The sequence below is a fragment of the Onychostoma macrolepis genome, chromosome 18 (genome assembly GCF_012432095.1).
Source record: "Onychostoma macrolepis isolate SWU-2019 chromosome 18, ASM1243209v1, whole genome shotgun sequence".
Taxonomy (NCBI): domain Eukaryota; kingdom Metazoa; phylum Chordata; class Actinopteri; order Cypriniformes; family Cyprinidae; genus Onychostoma; species Onychostoma macrolepis.
The window spans coordinates 18,292,009-18,315,457 of NC_081172.1; the positions used below are offsets into that span (position 1 = coordinate 18,292,009).

Sequence of the window (23,449 nt, forward strand, 5' to 3'; positions counted from 1 at the left end):
TATTTAAAGTTCGCGGCATAGAATCTTTAAAATATGTCTGAGAGTTTTACACACCGGTCTGTTATTGTGGCGACATTTGAACGAAACGAACTGTGATTGGTTGTTTGACATGTCAAATGGCATTATGGGCGGGCCTTGGCCAATGAAAGCTGCCATGGATTCCAGACCTTCAGCCGTCAGCCTGAAGGTCTGGCTACGCGAGACTACATATGAGGTCATTTACTGTTGCTCTGTGAAATTTCACAGGTGAAAGGCAATCATTTCAATAGGAATTCACATAATTGGTATTTGGGGGTGAAAAAGTTCCTGTTGCAGATTTTGCTCATGTTCAAATTGGTCATGAGAGTATGCCACTTTGACCAACAGAAAGTCAATGACAATGGACCTATTTTTGTTTGCAAAATTTAGCTGAAGGTTTGCTAACATGACAGAACCTTAACTTTAAGTGAGCGTTACATGATGGCAAAGGCAATCTAAATGTAAAAATAGGGGATATTAGCATTAACCTTTACATATTAACTGATACAATAAATAAAACATAATATATCATCAGAGAACCAATAATGCATCCTTCTAAAAACTGTGTCAGCAGCAATTTGATAAATGGCAGCAGTGTTCAGCAACTACATATATAATCACTCCACAGTGTAATATAGTTAATTAGTCTAATATTGTTGGCTCTTTACAGTTGCCAAGCAGCTTGGCACATAGTAACAGAGTGTGTGATCACAGGTGTGCATATAATGGCATTATAATGGCTTCAAACATAGCTCATCCAATCAGAATCTACATTACCAATGTATTCCAAGGTCAGAGAGCAGGGCAAATTGTTTGCACACACAGATAATGCTATCTGAAGCATATAATGAGTGGACATAAGCATTTCCTGTTGTATATTTACATGTTTAGTGAAGGAGAACGAGAGAGCTGCATAAGGATCCATGTATGTGGATCTCAGCTGTATTGACACAGAATAACAAAGACATGTCCATGTTTGACAGACAGGAAAAGAGAGAGAGAGAGTGAGGAAAGCGAGAGTAAGAGTAAACGAGAGGAGAGTGGGTGAAACAGATTGTGCTGTCAAAGGGGATGGAAAGGGCTCAATGTGATGTTGCCACGGCAATGCAGAGTGGGACAGAATAAAGTAGCTCTGTGTGTGTGTGTGTGTGTGGGCGATACATATTTCCCCTCTCTCCCTGCCTGACTCACAGCAGCATAAATACAGCAGGCGCTCTCAAAGGCAATGCTCTCATCTGTCCTCTGTCTCTCTCTTGTCCCTCAGGCCTGACAGCTACAGTCACCGTCTCACACACACGCTGAGGCATTTTACGGGACAGTAGGATAAGTGCAGTACAAGACTGATGAGACAGACAGCAAGAAATCCCCCTGTGCTTGACAGGAAGTGCTACACGGTGTCTACCAACACAAATCAGACTTGTGGCCTGAATTGGAACGGGTGATGGTTGGATGATGGTATTTAAAGATAGGACTACCATTATGCCTTGAGCATCTCATGCTGTTTTGCTCAAAAAAGGGGCTCTTTAATCGTATATTTTAATGGTTTCAAAAATCTGCCAGTGAATCACAGAGGTCGCGATAGTTACTGCTTTTCATGTATCATCCGTTGATGAAGCAGGTAACTTTACAGATTCAGACAACTTTGCATGTCAATCAGATGATCTTATTGGGTCATTCTTTTTGGTAGCTATTTTTGGGTTACTGTTTTCGTTAAACTAAAATGGTTGAAAACTAAACGGTGCTGTAACGGGGTCAACGAGATGTGAGGCGTGCGGATCCATTTGCAAGCTTTTATTTCTGAACATAGACATGGTCATAACAGGCAGAGTCAAACAACGGCAAACAGGTAGAAAGAGGGCAAGGCAAGAGAAGTATCCTAAACAGGCGTGTTCGATCGTGGGCTAACAATATCCAGAGGGCTTAGACAAAAGAGGTAATCCGTAAACAAAGCAATGGTCTGGGTTGGGGCAAACAGTATCCAAACGGCAAGGCAAGGGTTAATCCAGGGAACACAGGCTAGAATCAGAACACGGGAAAAACAGGCAAGGCAAGACTATGACAATAAACTGGGCTCCATAGAGTAGCTATCGCTGGGAGAGTGATAAACACTATACAATACTCGGCCATGAGGGAGAGAAAGTCCATGGCTTAAGTAAGGCGTTCAAATGGGAATCAGCTGTGTGTGATCAGTGCAATGGATGATGGGAACTGTAGTCCAGAGGTGACGTGCAACAGTTAGTGTAGTGCAAGAGTCAGTGTGGTGAGTGAGTGACCTCTGGTGGTGAGTGAATGGAAGTTCATAGACTGGATTCGTGACAGGTGCGTATAAAATTTTGTTTTGTTTATGTGTACAGAAGTGAAATAAACTTTAAGTTTAGTTTTATCTATTTCCAAACTTTTTTACAAAGTTAACGAAAATCATTTTTTTACTGCTTTCAATGCAGTTTTTATCTAGATTTTATTGTAATTTGTGCATTTTAACCTATATTTTTGTGTGTGCTTTCCTTATTTTTTTAGTGCTGAGTAACGATTAATCACATGTGTACTGTGCATATGTATTATGTATATATAAATACACACACATGCATGTATACTGTATATTTAAGAAAAATATGTTCTGTTTCTATATTAAATATATTTATATATAATATAAATTATATAAACAAATATATACTGTATGTGTGTGTCTTTATATAAATATAATAAATATACACAGTACACACATGCATATATTATGTTCCCGAAACATTTTTTTTTCTCTGGTTTTTTTTTTTTTTTTTTTTAGATGCATGATATTAGTGTGAACATTTTTTTTTTTAAAGAAGTTAATACTTTCATTCAACAAAGATGCATTAAATTAATCAAAAGTGACAGTGAAGACATGTATGTTATAAAAGATCTACTTAAAATAAATGCTGCAAATGCTGTTATTTTTAACTTTCTGTTTATCAAAGAATCCTGAAAATAAAAAAAATAAAAAAATACATTTTGAACAAAAATATGAAGCAGCACAACTGTTTTCAACATTTCTAATAAGAAGAAATATTTATCAAGGACCAAATCATTATATCAGAATGATTCTGAAGGATCATCATGTGACTTTGAAGACTTGAGCAATGGCTGCTGAAAATTCAGCTTTTGCATCACAGGAATAAGTTACATTTTAAAATAAATTAAACTAGCAAACAGTTATTTCACAACAGTCCTTTAAAATATTTATATTTTCACTGTTTTTTAATAAAATAAAAACAGCTTTGGTAAGCATATGGCTTCTCTCAAAAACAATCTTACCCACCCAAAATTTTGAACAGAGAAAAATGTATCTATACAGTAAATATATTTAATGCACAAAATGTAATTTCTATCAGTCTGATGAGGTGCGTTCTCAATTTGATTATGAAAACCCACACTAATGCACACAACTATCAAATAAAGCTTGACTACTAAGAGTTATAGGGCCCCCTCTTGGTGAACAACAGTATAAATCAGTTGTGTCTACACTCTTACTTGAGCTCAAGTTTACCTACAGCAGCGCTTGCCATAACACACACCTACACAGAGGCATCACCACCCAGCTAGTAGAAGGGACACGGTTACAGTCTATGCCTCCATCAATATCCATCTGCTCAATAAGACAACTTCTAATGAGTCTCTATGAAGAATAATTGCTTTTCGTGGATGTTGAAAAGGGGGTGGGGGTCTAGTACTTTTTCTCTCTTGCTTTCTTCAGACCAAAGTCTATTTTACATTAACAATGAATGCTGACGCCAGGTCTCTGCGGTGAAGAGTCTGTCTTTGCTAATTTGCCTGAGGTGAACCCGTTTAGACCGTCATGGGTGTGTGAACATCTCAATTACCATGAGATGGTCAGACGGTTTGGTTAATAATTTACACACATCACACACTGCAGTGGTCTGACTGAGGTTTGAATGTCAAAACACTGACAGAAAGCTTTAATAACGTTGCAATAGTAATGAGCTACAAAGCAGATGATCGTGAAATACCACGAACAGGGATCTTTAACTGAGAAACTTAAGCATTGGCTGTTCCTCAGTATGAATTACATAATGTCTGTCCATCTGGTTTGGGGTTCATACAGCAGAGGTTATGTAAATAAGGCACTAATTCCATGGAGTCATGGAGCAGGAGAGAGAGAGAGTGAGAGAGAGGAAAGTCATAGGCAAACAGTGAAAAAGAGAGACACAGAGTGATCCGCCAGGTTTACGTGATCTGAAACTGACGGTTGCATTATTGATTGTGTTTAAAACCCGATGCCAAGATCACATCACTGGCAGACATTTCTCCAACACCATTGCCTTCTAAATAACATCCAGTCAGCATTGTTAGTGGACAAAGACAGTGCTATCTAATCACGTTATTAAGGATTCTTCATACAAGATCCTTTGCTCACTTCATTCAGTCTAAACAGTGTGGATGCGAGAGTATATGCTCATACACTACTGTTCAAAAGTACGAGGTCGATACGTTTTTCAAAGAAGTATCTTATGCTCACCAAAGCATTTATTTAAAAAATACAGTAAAAAAAAAAAAAAAAAATGTATTCCTATGATACCACATGATTATTTGATCACCAAAATCATTTGCTTGAAACGGGATTCTCTAAAAATTAAAAAATTAATAGAAAGTTTGCAAAAAAAATAGAATTTATTTAAATAGAAATCTTTTGTACCGTTATAAATATCTTTACTGTAATTTGTGACCAATTTAATGTGTCAAAAAAAACAAAAAACTTTTTAAGTAGTAGTGTAGTTTCACACATTCGATTTTATATTCTATTCACAATTCAATATTGATTTGATTCTGATTCATTTGTAATGAATCAGAATCAAATAACTGCTGTCATAAAATTTGAATTTTAAAAATTAACAACATGACCCAAACTATACAGTTCAATTTTTATTTATTTAATGGACAATTAATTCATCACTTGCTAAAAAAAAGTCATTTGTTGGTGAATCAGACTGCTCTGGTTGCTCTGAATGTTTATGATTTACTTATTAAAAAAAAAAAACTGGTTCAAATAGTCAGTTTGTGAATTATACTACACTGGTCACACTGTACTGTACATTATTGCATGCAGCATGCAAGGTCAACTACAGATGTATTTTCTTATTAATATTTAAACATTCAATTTTTAAAGGCTACTAACTTATATATTAGAGTTACAGTATATTCTTTTATCTTTAATGTATAGATACAACTGTAAATCTTTCTCAAGCTATATAAAGAGGAAGTCATTAAAGTACATTCAAATCCATTGACTCCAACTTGCTATTCAATTTCTAGCAGGTAATAAGCATTACAGTCATTAAATATTCACTTGGTTACCTCTGAAGCTCTCTAGAAATTGTTTTAAATCATTAGAGGTTACATTATGGTGTCTTGCAAAGCAATCTGAAATCAGTTCCCTTAAATGGTGTCTTAAAATGCTGCCAGTTAAGTAATTGACTGCCTTTAGTTTCAAACTTTGTTTGCTTGAGCGGCCCAGCATGTAAACTATGGCATGAGTTTGGCTGTGACAATGGAAGATGATGGGGGGAGGGTTTGGGAAAACTGTTTGGATTATTTTTACAATTCAGGTTGGTGCTGCTAGGGGCGCATAAATTGCACACCTCACCTTTTAAGGTCAAGTCATAAAATATCCCAAATCCAGAAACCCTAAATGACACAGAAATTATTTCATGAAGCATTAATTATGACAAAGAGCTGGTAATCAGTCAAAACCAGTAACATCCTTTGAGCTGCCTTGTCTGAACGTGGTAGGACCGATATCATTCTGTCTATGTGACCCTGCTTCTCCCTTTAGGCCTGTATGAGACACGGCCACAGAATGACGCAGTGTCACAAGTTTATCCCTTATCTAATTGCGAAGGCGATTAAGTATTTAATGGGGACACCTGGTGATCATTCCTCAATCATTTATCAGCTTTCCAGGATGAATAAATGATCAGTGACTGGCACTTTCTTGGTGATTTCGAAACTGGCCCATTTAAAGTTTGTGTTGAGGCTGTGATAAACAGTCTTAAAGGACTAGTTAACCCAAAAATGAATATGCACACACCCTCAGGCCATCCGAGATGTATATGAGTTTGTAGAGAAATTTAGCATTACATCACTTGCTCACCCATGGATCCTCTGCAGTGAATGGGTGCCATCAGAATGAGAGATCAAACAGCTGATAACAACATCACCATAAATCCTCAAAATTCCAGCACATCAATGAATCTCTTATGAAGCAAAAGGCTGTGTGCTTGTAATAAACAAATCCATCATTAACATGTTCTTCTTTTAACCTCAAACCTTTGCTTCCGGCTAAAATGCAAGCCCTCTATCCGTAATATTGCTTTCTCCTGAGAAAAAGTTGTCTCATCTGAATCAGGAGAGAAATATGCACAGATCATCCACCGTTTACTGTACATGTGAAAACAGTTCTAAACAAATATCTTAGTGATTTTTATGTAAGAACAACAGAGGGTGGACTTTTTCCACTGAAAATAAGGGTTATTATGGATTATGGACTCCTATTTCGTCTAGAAGTAATGTATTTGTTTTCTTACACTTAACAAGATGGAGTTGTGTGGATTACTTATTGTTTATTGTGATGTTTTTATCAGCTCTCATTCTGACGGCACCCATTTGCTGCAGAGTAAGCAAGTGATGTAATGCTGTAAAGCTAACCATATTCATCTACATCTTGGATGGCCTGAGGGTGAATAAATTTTCAGCAGATTTCTATTTTTGGTTGAACTATTCCTTTAAAGGAACGTGCAAGACCAGGAAGAAATTTAACCTGCGGAGAGAGTGTAGAGAGGTTATATAAGATGGTTTCTTTTGTTTCACTACGTGTGTATGCACATGGCAAAGGTATTATGGGGAAAGACACAGTAAGACAAAGATAATCAAATTTTGATCTCCAAACTCTAAAAATGACAGAATATGCCACAACATACAATCCTTTGAGGACCATTGGAAAACAAAACAACTGAGGGTCTGTGTATTTGGTGGAGCCTTTTTTTTTCTTTCTTTCTTGATGAAAATAAGACCCGACAAGTCACCTTTATTTAATGACACAATGTAGTAAAACACAAACAACAACATCCCACCATAAATGTCTTCTGGACTAAACTGTCAGAACCATAAGTCAGACAGAAACTGCCACTGAACTGCAACTACAACCCAGAGCCCTGAGCAGAATGCAGGGTTGTAAATAAATGAACAAAGAAAGCGATGACAGAAAATAGATCAAATAGATTATGCCCTAAAGTTCTTTCCAGTCAATATTATGCTGTGCATTCCTCAACTGACAAACAGATATTAATCACCAAGCTCTACTTGTCCATAAAAGTGTATTTAACAACACCACGCTGGCCCATAAATGTACAACATGTAGTAGATGCTATGGTTATGTACTATAAAAGTTTTTTCCACAGGCCTTTGCATTGCACCAGGATGTAAATCACTGCACTTGGCAGCTACAGGAGACTGTAAATGCTTCAATTTCTGTTAGTGTTGTGGATCTGAGATGCCTCAAAGTTATATAACAAGCTACAAGTGCACTGTGACCTCCCTATGAAACTGTTTCCAGGCATCAACGTGCAGTTGCTACGGTGCAACAGGATGAGGTCATTGGACTTGTTGGGCTTGAGGTCAGTCGTTCATGACAACAGAGCCATGATGCTCTGGTGCCCTGGGTCACATGCCTGGATGTAACCCTCATTGTCACAAGCCACTGGGGTGTGGCCCAAATTCTTTCTATCTTGTCTATTTATGTATTCAAAGGTACATAAAGATGTAAACAAATAATAACTTGAAGTACACCTCTTCTATAATAAACACATTTTTCATTTCTGAATTTAAATTAATTTAGATATTTTTTTGAGGAGGCTAATGTAAAAATGTCAGGGTGATATAACTGTCTTGATATTGTAATGAAGAAATAAACCTTATCAAAACCCAATTAAGTAGTTTGGCATAACATTTTATCATTATATCTTAAAGAACATATTCTATAAAACTTGTTTCACTGTTTTTCCCTGCCTTTATGAAAAGGCAAAGTTAGTTCAGTTTGTAAAATGTCATATGGTGCATCCTAAAATAATTTAATATATTTATGAATTAGTAATTATTGAAATTTGCTCAAAAACATTTTGAAAAATAATAAAAAAAATTTAGTGATTAAGAAGTGTACACTTACATATATTCAAGGTGTAAGGGAAATGTTAATTTTTACTTGATGGTTACCCCCAAATGACATTTTAAATGTAATATTTTCTATGAAAACCAATATGAATAAAAATAGTACCTTTTGAATAACTTTTTAAAGCTAGATTTAAAAAAAAAAAAAAAAAAAAAAAATCCTTTTATTGTGCACACTCTTACATGTCATGTAAAATGGTTCAACTCCTAAAACATTAAAAGCTAATTATATTCATGAATCAAAAATCACAATTAAATAAATGCATTCATGAAAAATGAAAATAATGATTAAGATGTGCATATTTTCAAGATCTAAGGAAACTATTTTCTTTTTACTTGATGGTTGGACTACATGACACTATGAATTTAAACATTTAATTGAATGGTTACACGTTACATGCACTTACTATTATAATACCAATAAATTATGCATAATTACATGCAAATAACCCTAAGCTAAACCCTAATCCTAACCCTAACCATAATCAAAAATCACAATTAAATAAATGCATTCATGAAAAATGAAAATAATGATTAAGATGTGCATATTTTCAAGATCTAAGGAAACTATTTTCTTTTTACTTGATGGTTGCACTACATGACACTATGAATTTAAACATTTAATTGAATAATTACACGTTACATGCACTTACTAATATAATATCAATAAATTATGCATAATTACATGCAAATAACCCTAAGCTAAACCCTAATCCTAACCCTAACCATATAGTAATTACATGTAGTAAATTATTATTACTCAGTACTTAAAAGTATAATTACAATTTAACAAGGACACCTTAAAATAAAGCATAACCTGAAACCAACATAAATTTATTTTATTTTTTAAAAGCTTACTCCTTTGTTTTACTGTTGTCATTGAGCAGTATCCATGCTTATTTGTGTGTAGAAAGAACTTTGAAATCAAAGAGAGAGGGAGAGTTACGATAAATGACCTTCAAGCAGCTCAAAAAAGTGCAATAGACAGTTTACAGTCCACTCTAATACACTGCCATTGAACCAATATGCCCTCCAGCCCTGTTAAGACACCATATGTTATTTGAAAGTAGAGCAGCCCTGTTATGTCAGAATCTTACTTGACAATCTTACTTACTTTGGTCATATGTACACACACTCCTACCTACAGCATCACCTTCAGTCTTCAAGTCCAATACAAATCAGCATGATTTATCGATTGTCCATTTGTCCGAAACACGTGTGTGACAAAACTGCCTCATGATGTCACTGGTTTTCCAGCAGCGTGACCCATGGGGTCCTCTTCCCTGAATACACCCCAGAGGACACACTGTGACAGAGAGCCAAAACCACAAAACAAACCACTAATAAATGAATAGACTAATAAAAGCTATAGTGCAAATCCTCTGTTATTGGCTCTCCAGCCTTCTCTAACCCCATCCAGCTCAGCCAGGAACATTTTGACGTTGAACAACCAGCTGACATTCATGGACCAAATCACAAAAACCAGTTGGACGTGCAGATTTGTGCAATACGGACCATTCCCCACAATTCCTTGTGCAGTGTCCTGTCACTTCTAGAATAGACTACTGCAATTATTCTACTTTTCTGAGGAACTCTGAAACCACTGCAAATCTTAAGTTACTGTCTCCTAGGATGAATCGCTTTTGTTGCAGCATTTTCTTCTGTAAGTCTCTTTGGATAAAAGCGCACACTAAATTATTAAATCTAAATGACAAAATTATCAGCAGAAATCAGAGCTTTTGACCTGGGGCAACCAATGTTCCTGATTTCCCTGTGGGAGATAATAAGAAACGTGCAGAGAGGTAATGAGCGCAAATGAGAACAATGGAAACATCTTCCTCCTCCTCCGGTATCTGGTAACGTCACTCAGAGGAGAACACAATATACATCCACATGTGGGCGATAAGAGGAACAGCACGTCACAGGAGTTTTAAAAGACTCTTTCCTCCCACTCTCGGAACTTCTTTGTTTTTGATAAGTTCATTTAAGAACAACTGTCAAAGAGGAAAGATTCAGAAGGACAAATAACAACAAGTAAACGGAAATACCGAACACATACACAGAATTAGAAAATCTAGAAATGAAATCCCAAAGACATACTGAATGGATCTGGTGTGCATGTACACGTCTCTTTGCGCTTTACTCAGTGTGTACCTGTAGGCCATGCCAGTCCTGGCTCGGACAGAATCCTGTAATGAGAGTGTGTGTACGTTGAGGAACTCCTCCAGATGTTTTAGTTCTACCTGAGAGTTGGAACGCAGGCACACGAGTGGAGGATAAAGTTTCCCTCCGGTGTTCTGCTTGCCGCAGCGGCTCTGACCCCTCTCCTTTTGCCCACCCTTCTGCTTTGGAGTGGGGATATCAGGGCAAGTGGCTTTGTACAAGTACATCTCTACTGTTCACGTCCATACAAAGTCCAAGCAGGCCCTCAGGAAACAACCTTCTCCCGTTTCTTTAGCCTTTTAGAAGAAACAAACAACCTGGATGTCCTCTTTAGCCAAGTTTCCCAGAATCCTGTTGCTCTTGTCTTTGCTGGTAAATATCCCCTGATTGAATTTGTCTCTCTGTTCACCGTCTTGGCAGTTACACATCTGACTGCAGTCGATCGACTCTTAGTTTCACTCTCTAATAAGCACCATGGGAATCTGGGACATTTTCCCTGCCTGTATCTCTCCCTCCATCCCTCCCCCTGCTCTCCCACCCTTTCCATCACTGTCGCTCCACCTCTCTCTCTCTCTCTCCCTCCCTCACTATTTCATCCCCTATACTATTTTCTGATCCTACTTCCATGCCTCCACAGATACAGTAGACTACGTCTACAGTCGACCTTTGACCCTCAGCTAGTGCTGGAACTACCACTCTGACATCATGTCTCTTTCAGGGGATTGTGGGAATGAGATGAAGACTTTCTTTCCCATATCTAGATATATCAGCATGCTTGAGCATCCCAGCCAGAATTCCATGGAGATGAGCCAAAAAACACACACAGAGGGGCAGTAATCCATACACGCTCACTGACAGAGCCTGACAAAGTCATACACATATCATAAATTCGGGAGAGACAAAAAAGTACACAACGAAACATTGATGGATAGCTGTGTGCATTCAGGATTAGAGGCTGTGGAAAACTGGTCAGCTACAGAAGTGTCAGCAGAGGTGGGGTAGCTGTCAGTTATGCTTTTGCTTAAGATTATTTTTAGGGGATGGACGGGGTCCTATAAATACCACAATGCATTTTCACACCTGCAGGACTTTCCCAAGAGCACATGAGTTCATGACTGAAAACAGAACACTCTCTGCCATCACAATATAAACTCAAACGCAGTGAGAAGGATTAATCCTCAACCACTCCAAATAGATTTATTGTGCAGTAATGACCCTGCACAATACATCACAACAATAATTTCTTATCTGCGAATTTGAGTTTATTTTTAATTATTTTATTTTATTTTATTTTATTTTATTTTATTTTATTTTATTTTATTTTATTTTATTTTATTTTATTTTAATTTTTGTGGTTCTAAACCTGAGGCCCAGAGCCCATTAGGCAAACGCTGAAAACCTCCAAAGGGACTCAAGATGACTAAAAAGTATTTAAACTAACTTTATTATTACTATATTAAAATGCAAAAAATTAAACACACATAATCAAGATGTAAATGAAATGTATTTGTTATATAACAAAATATAATAATAATAAAAAAATATATATATATATATATATATATATATATATATATATATTTATTTATTTTATTTTTCCTCATCAATAAATACTGAATTTAGGAACATATACTTTTTGAAAATTCTGAAATCACAACTGAATTATGGTTAATTCATTAAATATACCATATTATACTTATAATATACTCCCAAAATAAGCAATTTTGTCATAAATACAGCAGTAATACTGGAAGCAGCCTATCTCTGAGCACTTTCAAATATTGTGTTGGAAAAAGGGGGCTTTCAAGTCAAGAAGGTTGAGAACCATCTGTGTTAAATGTAATCTTTAGCAAATCTCAAAATAAATATCCAGTTTTATATTGTACATTTTATACTACAAACAGATTATTGTTGTGATTCCTAAATTCAGTTGTAGCATTTTAAAATGATGTTTTAAAATGTTTTATTTTTTTTTTTTTTTTATTATTATTTTTTTATTATTATTATTTACTGGCCAAGATACTATTATTAATAATTATTATTCTTAATAGTAATAATAAATAAATAATTTTACATGTGAGAAGAATGAAATTGCAGAAACACATGAAAGTCGCAGTACAATTAATTTACAATTACAGTTTAGTTGTCATTATACAAACATCTGACCACAGAATGCAACCACTAACCAATCCAAACTAGAGAGCTTGCAATATACCATAAACAAGAAACACCTAAGGCCATTCAGGCCTAGTTAGACGTCCATTCATTGTCCCCATTTAAGCATCCATTTCCGCTCCATTTCTAAAGCATAGTATGATCAGCATCTGTGCTTGAGATGCACAAATGAGGGAGAGTTGTATGTAACATACTTCATATAGTTCTTTGCCATTAAAAGATAATGATCTGCAATTGCATTGCTATATGGATTAATGCCATTAATGTTAGGAATGAAGGCCAGAAGAGGTGTCATATATGTCCTACACCTCGCAACGCTTGTTGTTATTAAATCTGACCTGTGTGAGTCTAATTATTACTGAACACTTGCAGCTTATTAGCGCTTTAATGTTTACAGCTTGAGAAGAAATGTGAGAAATGTTTTACTACTAATGGATGCTGAGAAGAAATGTGAGAAATATTTTACTGCTAATAGATGATCAGATCTCTAACAGCAATTATGTTAACATCTCGAAATGTGTCCGCATTTACAATAAAGATAAACAAACAGAAGTACAAATATGAGCATACTTTACACAGGGATAGTTCACCCAAAAATGAAAATTTTGTCATTAATTACTCACCCTTGCATTGTTTCAACCCAGTAAGACCTTTGTTCACCTTCAAAAAGCAAATTAAGATACTTTTCTGACCCTCCACTGACAGCAACTACCATGTTTAAGGCCCAGAAAGGTAGTAAGGACATCGTTAAAATAGTCCATGTGACATGATGAACGCACATCACAGACTGACATTGTTGAATAAAGTCATTATTTTTGTTTTCTTTGCGCACAAAAAGTATTCTCGTAGCTTCATAAAACTATGCTTGATGTCACGTGGACTATTTTAACAATGTCCTCACTACCTTTCTGGGCCTTGAATGTAGTAGTTGCTTTGCTGTCTATTGAGGGTCAGAAAGCTCTCGGATTTCATCAGAAATGATCTTACGGGTTTGGAACAACATGAGAGTGAGTACTAATTGACATAATTAAAATTTTTGGGTGAACTATCCCTTTAAGTTCCAAGCATCACTTTGGAAGAATTCTGCGTAATTTAAAAAAAAAACAAAAAAAAACTATGTAAACCTGATTAAAAAACAAACAAGCAAACATGCAAAAGCATGTTGTTAAGCATGTTAATCATGTCCAAAAAATATATAAATCTATCATTCTCTTAAATATATGCAGTGAATTTCTAAAAACTTCTACCTAATACACAACACACACACACACACACATGAATTTGTTCTTAACCTTCAAATTAATAACATTCACATTCAAATAAATAAATAAATCTGTAAAAAGGGCACAACAGTAATATTAGTAATATTAAGGAGTTTTCCATTTTCATTTCATTTATTCATTTATAAAGCACTATTAAAACAACAGAGTGTTGACCAAAGTGCTGTACAATAGTAAAAATAATTCCACAAATAGAAGACAACAGTAACAAAACACCAAATAAAACATCAAGGACGGTACCAGAAACCAGTGCCTCAACACGCTGCCGTCTCAAAAGCTACATATAAAAAATGAGCCTTCAGACGTTTTTAAAAAATATTTAGAGTAGGAGCAACTCTAATGTTGAAGGGAAGACTGTCCCATCGTTTTGTTCCATCGTTTTATTATTTTTTTTTTTTTTTTTTTTTTTTACAGTGTAACATTAATGAATTTTGAATATTCTAAATCAGTGGCGTGCACAGGGGGGAGGGGGGGGGGGGGTGCAGGGGGGCTCGAGCCCCTGCCCCTTTGAGGTCTGACGGTAAAGTGCCCTTGCGGTCCGGTGCCCCCGGTCTGCGATTTCTGCCGAGGGTAGGGGTGTTCGATATGATGATTTTTGATCGCGGACTATAAAAATGTCTCCACGATTTGCTTTTTTGAAGAAATATCGTAGTACTTCAGCGCTCATTCTATCAGCTCCAGTTCTATGTGCTACAACGCCACATACATTCACATCACTGTTAACTCAGCGGTAGAGTTACTCTCACGGGACACTGCACTTATTCGCAGTCACCAAAAGTACATTATCTGCATCTGCTTCAAAGACTTACTGGTTAAACCTTTCACTCAGTGTTCTGTTCTGACGAGCGCCTTTTCTGAGCACATACACCCAAAGCGCATGCTCTAAAAAGCCCGTCAAACAGCGCCTGATTACTGAACTAAGTTATGTTTTGTGCTAATACTGTCAAAACACACCAGGTTTACAGACTCAGTTGGTTATGTCTAAAATGAAGGTAAACAGCTGAGAGAAACGGATGCTTGTCTGTATATTAGATGCGTGCAGGTCTTAAAGGGACAGTACTAAACATGCTGCCGACTGTCATTAAAGGGATAGTTCACCCTAAAATTGTAATTCTGTCATTATTTACTCACTCACATGTTGTCCCAAACCTGTATTAATTTCTTTCTTGTGCTGAACACAAAAGAAGATATTTTGAAGAATGTGGGTAACCAAACAGTTGCTGGTTCACACTGACTTTAAAAAAAATACTATGGAAGTCACTGTAGACCAGCAACTGTTTGGTTTTCCACCTTCTTCAAAATAGCATTTATTTTCAGCAGAAGAAACTCGTTCAGGTTTAAAACAACTTTTGAGTGAGTAAATGAAGGTATAAAAATCAAACACTAGCCTATTGTAATTTTGGGGTGAATTATTACTTTAATGTTAATAAAACACCAAACACAAATAGAAAAATCACTCACTACTCTTGACTGAAAAACTTTAATACAGTTGCTTTAATAGGAATCAATCTATATAGTGTTTTATTTTTATATTTGTTCATTCAATTTCTTGAGTGCTCCTGCTAAATACACCTACTGTAGACTACCTGAAAATAAAACACTGTTTATTTTATTTGTATAGTATGTGTATTTGTAATGTGTATCTTTGCTCTCATTTTTTAATAACAAAGATAAAATAATGACAACGATTTTTATCTTCACCCACTTTGGCCTAAATATCTGCCATACTTTTTTATATTTTGTTACCTTGAAAGGCTTTGTCTTTATAATAGGGAAATTAGTTTGGCTGTAATGCTCAGACAACTTGCAAAATAGAAAATCCAACATGACAAAGAATTGTGATAATATTGTGAATCGTGATATTTTTGCCATATCGCCCACGCCTAGCTGAGGGGGACCAAACCCATACAACCCCCACACACACACATTTTGCCCCTGCCCCTCCGGAGGTCTGTGCACGCCACTGTTCTAAATGATTGCCTGAGGTTACTTATTTGCATAAAACACGCTCAAACCATCTCCATATAAGGGCTTTCTGCCTCAGCAAACATATGATTCTCTCTAAAAGAAGTGTTCTTGCCTGAGAAACGTGCAGCAAAATCCTTGAGCAACGTCAAGTGTGCCATCCTCAAAACCAGTTCAAACACAAAGACCTTTATACAGACCCAGATTACAGCCCTCTCATTAGCCAGCTGTACATACCCGTATCTGCGCTGTAATACAGAGAAACCTCGCAACAGAAACATCTGTGTAAAATGTCTTAATACAAGCATCGGCCAACCAAGAGTTGTTTATGTGTGGTTTAATTTGTAATTACATTCATAATCGTAATTTATTTGTTTCGTAAATTTTAGTACGAAAGTTATTGGTGAATCATGATTTTTTTTCATGGAAACATTCATACACAGATTTCAGGCCCAGTTAGTGAATAACACCCACTGTTACTAAAAATGTACTTTAAAAATAATGACTTGTTAAGTGCGTCATCCACTTAAAAAAAATAACTAAATAATTAACTTTAAAGCAACACTATAATAACTGTGCCATTAAACTCGACAGCTCCATTCCCCTAGCAAAGTTAAATTTTCTCACTGCCTTAATTGCCTTTTATTGATTTTTCCCTGCAGGTATTAAGATCAGTCAAATTTATCCTGAAAAATACAGGCTTAATAACTGTGTGCCATAAAACAATTAATAATTTCACTCATTACTGGAAAACCGAATAATCTGTGAATAAATACACACTTTATACTACAAATAAAAATGTAAATAAAAAATCTGCTAGGTCTTTGGCTTCATGTTTCGAATAATGACACTAATATATCATCAGTAAATGGAAACTAAAATTTATTTTAGATACTTATAAAGTGCTTATTTTTATTGCGTGCCAAGCTAACAGAACTAAATATGAAGCTGTAGTAAACTATAAACACGGTAAGACTTAATATACCGTGCTTATCTCTGTCTGTCATGTGTCTTTCTGTCTCACAACGACCTATTTAATCAGATAAGTTTTCAGCTTTCAGAGAAACAGAATAAAAGGCACCCAGCATTCTCACATCCTGCATCTGCAGGGCTCCAGCTTTAAACCTTTCCATTAACCTTTTCTGCATGCTTCATTTTCTCATAGACATAAAAAGCAAAATCAGCTCAAGGACAGGCTTCTGAAGCTGGAAGAGGTAAAGAGAGACATACACAGTGTATGGCAGGATGAAAGGATTTGGGGTAGAACACTCATAATGGCAACTACAAAACAAAATTCCCTCAAATACCTACAACAATCTCAGTTTTGGCATTCATGCGGGGATAACTATTTAAGCAGCTATTAACCTGCTATATCATGAATTGAATTCCTTAGGTGAAATAAAAATAGACAAATAAGACTACTGTTGATGCATACATACGGCTATAAATTAATGAAGTGAATGTGAATAGTAGGTTATAGCTCAGATAATTTGATGATAAATGTTTGAGTTCATACTGAAATCTCTCACTTTTGATTACATACTATGATATTTCTGTGAGTAGAGCGTCTCAGATTGCTCTATATTGACGTCTATTTGATGTTACATAGAATTCATCTCCAGTGGAAATATGTGATGTTAGTATACACTGAGGTGAAAATGTTGGTTATTTGTGGATCTTGAGGGTCAAAGGCCTGAAACAGCAAGGATTGCGGTCTCAAAATGTGAAGCAGAGCCTGTGAAATGGCTTGATGATTGCAATTTTCTAGAAAATTGTAATAAATTATGACAAGAACTCAGAGTTAAACTGTGTCGTGTCAGAATTAATTAATCTTGATAATGTCAGATAACTTTGATAGAAAGGTATGTAATGAGTTAGGTTGGATAGCTTAAATTTAGGTACACAATTAGATAATATCAATTTAGGTCCACCAATTACCAAGCAATGCTTAATTTTGTTCAGTCTGTGGTGTAAAAAGGTCGCATTAGCAATTAAAGAAAAACACTTGAGCAAAACATGGTCAGTCGTCAAGGGTCTAAATAATTTTTGGTCCCAAATTGTTATCAGTTTTACTGGTAGTCCACTGTATGAAGATTTTTTGGGACTAATATGTCACTGTTAATGTGAATACAGAGACAAAACACGAATGCCCATGTTATTATGAAAATACAGTTGCATTTTCAGTCCAGAAAGTCAAATCAAATGTTTTGGGTTTTTGGATTGTTTTACGTTTTTGAAAGAATTATCTTATGCTCATGGCATTTATTTCAACAACAACAAAAAAAACAAAAAAAACAAAAAAACAGTAAAACAGCAATACTGTAAAAAATAAAATAAAAAATAAATAAATAAAAATATTACAATTTAAAATATATTTTAAAGTTTACTTCATGTGATGGCAAAGCTGATTTTTCTTTAGACATTACTCCAGTCTTCAGTGTCACATGATCATCACCAGAATCATTGTAATATGCTGATTTGGTGCTCAAGAAACATTTTATTAACAATGTTGTGCTGCTTAATATTTTTTCCAGGATTCTTTGATGGTTAGAAAGCTCAAAAGAACAGCATTTATTTTAAATAGAAATATGTAGTAACATTATAAATGTATTTATTGTCACTTTAAACAATGCTTCCTTTCTGAATAAAATTATTAATTTCTTAATCATTATTAATGTTCAGAGTCACTAAAAAATAAATAAACAAATGTGAAAATAAAAATCTTGAATTGGGAGGGTTAATGAAGCATTTAGGCAAACTTTTCTTGATAGATTGAGATCAAACAATAATTGTAGTACCACCACAGCCCCCCGCTGAAGACCCCTGACCTATTTGTTTTTAATTAACAATGTCAGTCAACAGCTGCTCACTGCAAGATATCTCCAACATTTCCTTATTATTAAAACTATAAATTTACTAAAACACACATTCAAGCTTTCACCATTTTCTTGTGCGTCAACACACAACATCAACAAAAAGCTTCTGTGTTCATGTTTTTACAATTAAAGTCATATCAACAAACACATGGAAAGAGATAAAGATCTCATACCTGAAACTATTTTGGCCTTAAACAAACAAAAACGCACAAACATCAAATCCACCCGCGAGCAAACAGCTCACATAACTCTGCTTTCAGGACTCACCGGTAAGGCATGCCAGTCTCATAAGCAACACTATCTTCTCTGGCCCGGCCACACAGCTTCAAGTACCAGTTGGTCTCCATCTCCCTGATAAGAAATGCTTTCCTCGCCCGCAGCAGCGCCCCCTGCCTGTACTGAGAATGGCTATCACGAGCGCTCTCTTGAGAGTTGCGATGGCCACGGTGCCCTGCCAGAGAAGCAGCTGACTGTCTGCGGTGCCTGGAGGGCTCCTCGGGGCCCCCTCGCCCCACCGAACTACTGCGAGCCGCAATCATGGCCGGCAGGGCCCTCTCCCCCCTTTGGAGCCCAGGGGAGTCTGGGTGCAATCACAGTACGGCAAGACCGTTCAATCAAAGGAGTAGCTACCTGACTGCGACTCACTCACCGTCAGCTATTCATCCCTCTATGCATTTCTCGGTCTTTGTTTCCTTCTCTTTCTATGTGCCTGTGATCTTCTTCTCCAGCCTCTCTTATAACCTCCCTGCGTGCTGAGGATGAAACCAGATCTGGCTGAGCTCTTGGGTCCGGCTGTAAGGCTGGGCAGGGCCGGGTTGGGTTGTGTTGGGTTGGGCATGGCAGAAGACAAAGTCACCAGGCTAAGCTTGGGTTTAAGATGACTTGCATGCTAGTTAATGTTATTAAAAATCATATGAAACCAAAAGTGGAGTTAAGTGGCTTTTAGCCCATGCTAAAATTGACTAAACTAACATTTAGAAGAGAAAATGTACAATCTCTTTCAGAAAAATGGACCATACTAATTTTAATTACGGATGGATTTTTTGACAATAACCACTAATTCATTAAAATAAATAAATTATTCAAGCACGTGGCCAACTTTTTTTTACTTTTTGATGCAAGTTTTTTCACAAATATAACAAATAATACAGAGAATAAATCTTACAGATTTTACATTTAATTGTATTTATGTTTAACAGTACTTGTTTAAAAACTACAAATAATTTTGGGTCTGCATTAAACTGATCAAAATACATTTATAATGTTACAAAGACATTATATAAGTACTTTTTGTTCATCAAATAATCCTGAAAAAAAAAAGATCAGTTTTCAGAATAAAAATATTAAGCAACTGTTTTCAACAACAATTTTATTTCTTGTACACCAAATCAGCATATTAGAATGATATTTGAAGGATCATGTGGAATAACGGCTGCTGAAATTTAAGCTTTGCCATCACCGGAATAAATTACATTTAAAATAGATCTTTGAATTTTAATTTGTAATATTTTTCACAGTATTTCTGTTTTTACTGTATTTTTGTTCAAGTAAATGTAGCCATGAGCATAAGAGACTTCTTTCAAAAACATAAAACAATCTTACAGACCCAAAATATATATAGGGTATGTATATTCAAAAAGAAAACAGTTATTTTAAAATGTAATAATATTTCATTTTACTGTTCTTACAGTATTTTTGAACAAATAAACCAGCCTTGGTGAGCATAAGAGACTTCTTTCAAAAACATCCTACCGACCCCAAACTTATGAACGGTGTCACGGACCCCTATTTTTTCTCCAAATGAAAATATTCGGCATAAACAGACTATTTAAAAAAAAAAAAAAGTGTGGGGGGTTAGAGCTTCAGTATGTCTCACAAAAACATCCTGCTTCAACAGGACATAATATGTCTCTGTGAAATCAAGGCTAAAATCTCAAAATTTAATTACGAGATAACAAGCATCAAAGTTTGATTTCAACCATTAATTTCACTATGATTTAAATCTTTGACATGGTCTTACTCAGTCAATATTAAAGATATCAAAGTTACATTTTCGCAGAATGTTCTTTAACTTATGAATTACGATTTTATGTAGAAAACAGTAAATTACCAAAAAAATGACTTTAGCTGGGTTTTCACAGCCAGGGTCACATCAACGCAGACAGGACAGAAAATTGCATTCATCAAGCCATTTCACAGGCTCTGCTTTCACAGGTCGGCACCCAGCGGGTCCCAACAATATCTCATAATCTCCTCTTAGCGTGAGGTGTTCGGATGAAGCTCACTGAAGCTTACACTCACCAAACAAACAGACAGCTAAAGTGATGATTAAAATGGTAAAACATTAACTTTCTATATTTAACCATATGGAATAGTCTTCAGGGTTTCGCACAATTTCTGATGTCAAAAGACCAGCGGTTTTATTGCTAGGATATAGTGCACTTGCTTGGTACTGTGATGATATGATTCTGAAGTACAGCACTGATAAGACACTCAAAGACTGCTGTAACCTGCTACCTATTCACTTTCACACAGACACACACCTGAACATCTCCTTCCTAAATAGAACAAAATAAAATGGATTGTTAGCATGTTTTAAAATGCTCAGTTTGAAGCAATTAAAAAAATTAGAACGGCCCTTTGGGTCGTTTATAAAACTAGGTAATATAATCTTAAAGTATTCTGCCTAATCAATTCATGCTTACCTCAAGGGTCCAAGTGAGATAAATATGGAAATCATTCAGCAAATTGCTTGCTTCCCCAGAAATTTGTCTTTCCCTGCCACCAGAATCAGCATAAAAATTAATCCTCCCTCTGATTATCAGCAAAAAAAAAAAAAAAAAAAGTTTTATGTTGTTAAAATTTCCTCTCAAGTACTTCAGAGGAGTATGGAACCTTATTTCACGCTTGAGCGGCGGAGTTTGAAAGCAACCTGAAAGTCTCCCACCTGAAGGTTACAGAAAAGGACGTCCCAAGACAGGCTCTCTTAATCAATTTCAGCAATGTGCCAGCATACATGCCAATGGGTGCAAAACAGGAGTGATCGATGTTCTCCGAGTCCATCAAATCTCCTGTCAGAGGTGTGCCAACACTAATACCAAAAAAACACAGGAAAAGCACTAAAAAAATACAAATCTGGGGACTTTCTGGAGTTGAGATGTGAGCAAGTGCCTAGCACAAACCCGTATGCTGATCACAACAGCAAATATGATATATTACATACTGAGGTACATTATAAGCTTGAGTATCACCTTGCTGATGTTGATTAGTCACAATCACTTAGGAATTAATAGGTAATCAAAAATGAATTTTGGAGTAACTCAATGCCCCTCTTCCAGATATTCTCCGCAGCCCACAGGCTCTGACCTCACGGGTCACATTTCCAAAGATGAGTGCTATTCTCGAGGCTTAATAATTGATACAGGTAATGTCTATCTGGTCTGGCTGATGATTGGGGTTAAGAGTATATGCGTGTGGGGTTTTGGTTTGGGCAAAGTGGTTTGCGAGATGGAAAGTGAGAGCTAGCAGAAGGAGAAGCTAAAGAAACCAGAACCCCCCCCGAGTGGACCTTAGATGTGCCGTGGAGAGGAAACCGGAGCACAAGTAGGTCAGTCTTTGGCCCGATGACAAAGGTGAGAACGCCGTCATTCACGTCTGAAGCATATCGGACTTCTCTCACGCTATGGGTGAGTGTGAAACAATATGCAGAAAATGTACAGCAAAGACTCTCATGCACAGGCATACTTATATATACGGGGGCAGAGGTGAAAGTGTTCATGACCATTTGAGCTACTCAAGGTAACTAAACTCCTCCTCCACTGGTGACCATTACGTCTGTGTGCATACATCAAGAGAGGTCACGACCTCTGGACCCATACTGCAGAGCTGACTCTGTTACAGTTGCTGTCCCATTGCTCAAATGCTATCGCAAAGCCTGTTACTATGACACCAAACATAACATAGATCAAATACGCTCACGCATGCAAACAAAAACCAAACAGTCACATTGTAGGCCAGCTCTGAAAATGTATATGGCCCCAGAGACAAATCTAAATAAAAAAAATCTACTACAGCTCCTTTCACTTCCACAGTCACTTTACACATCATTCTGGAAAATCTATCTGTTTCTTCTCGTGAGGCATTGAAAGTTGCCCCTGAAACAAAGTGAAGAGATGTGTGACTTGAAATTATTCAGTTTTCCAGAGGAATGGGTCTGAAGACAATCATTGCTGGACAAATAGAGAATTTAGAAATTGGCTTTGGAATTTCAATATAATGTCGGATGTCTTAAGAACACTGAATTAAAAATTAAATGTAATCAATGAAACGGGGAAAAATTTACTTAATTTTGTTAAAAGACATTCAGAAGTTAGATGACGGGACTTTTATTTGTGCAAGTTTGCTGCAAACATATACAATTACTGCAGTCTGATTAGGTATTCTATATATTTTATTCTATATATTATATATAAATATATGTATACTTATATACTAGAACAATACTTTTCTTCAGCAAGGACCAATTAAATTGATCAAAAGTATAAGTAAAGACTATTACTTTGTTCATGAAATTATTAATGTTACAAAATATTTTTTTTTTCAAATAAATCCTTTTTACTGTTTTAATATAATATTACTACAAAATAAAATGGGAGAGGAGGAATGAAAGATAAATTACTGAGCAATAACTTGAGCCATGATAATGAAGAAGAAAGATAAAGACTGAATCACTGACGAAGGAGGAATTGCTGTTAG

The 23,449-nt window shown here is 36.0% G+C and overlaps 1 protein-coding gene across 4 annotated transcripts in view; it reads right to left on the reverse strand.

Annotated features, from left to right (window-relative positions):
* Positions 1–23,449, reverse strand: part of kcnab1a (potassium voltage-gated channel subfamily A regulatory beta subunit 1a) — a 137,835-nt gene that overhangs the window by 108,801 nt on the left and 5,585 nt on the right. The window contains exon 1 of one of the 4 annotated variants that reach the window (XM_058752195.1): positions 10,390–10,819. The exons of 1 other annotated variant lie outside the window; for it this stretch is intronic. In XM_058752195.1, the coding sequence (XP_058608178.1) occupies positions 10,390–10,625 (236 nt within the window). In that variant the 5' untranslated portion in view covers positions 10,626–10,819. Of the gene's footprint in view, positions 1–10,335; positions 10,820–23,449 lie in introns of those variants that run through there. 2 more of the 4 variants (XM_058752194.1, XM_058752199.1) reach the window with 2 other exon arrangements.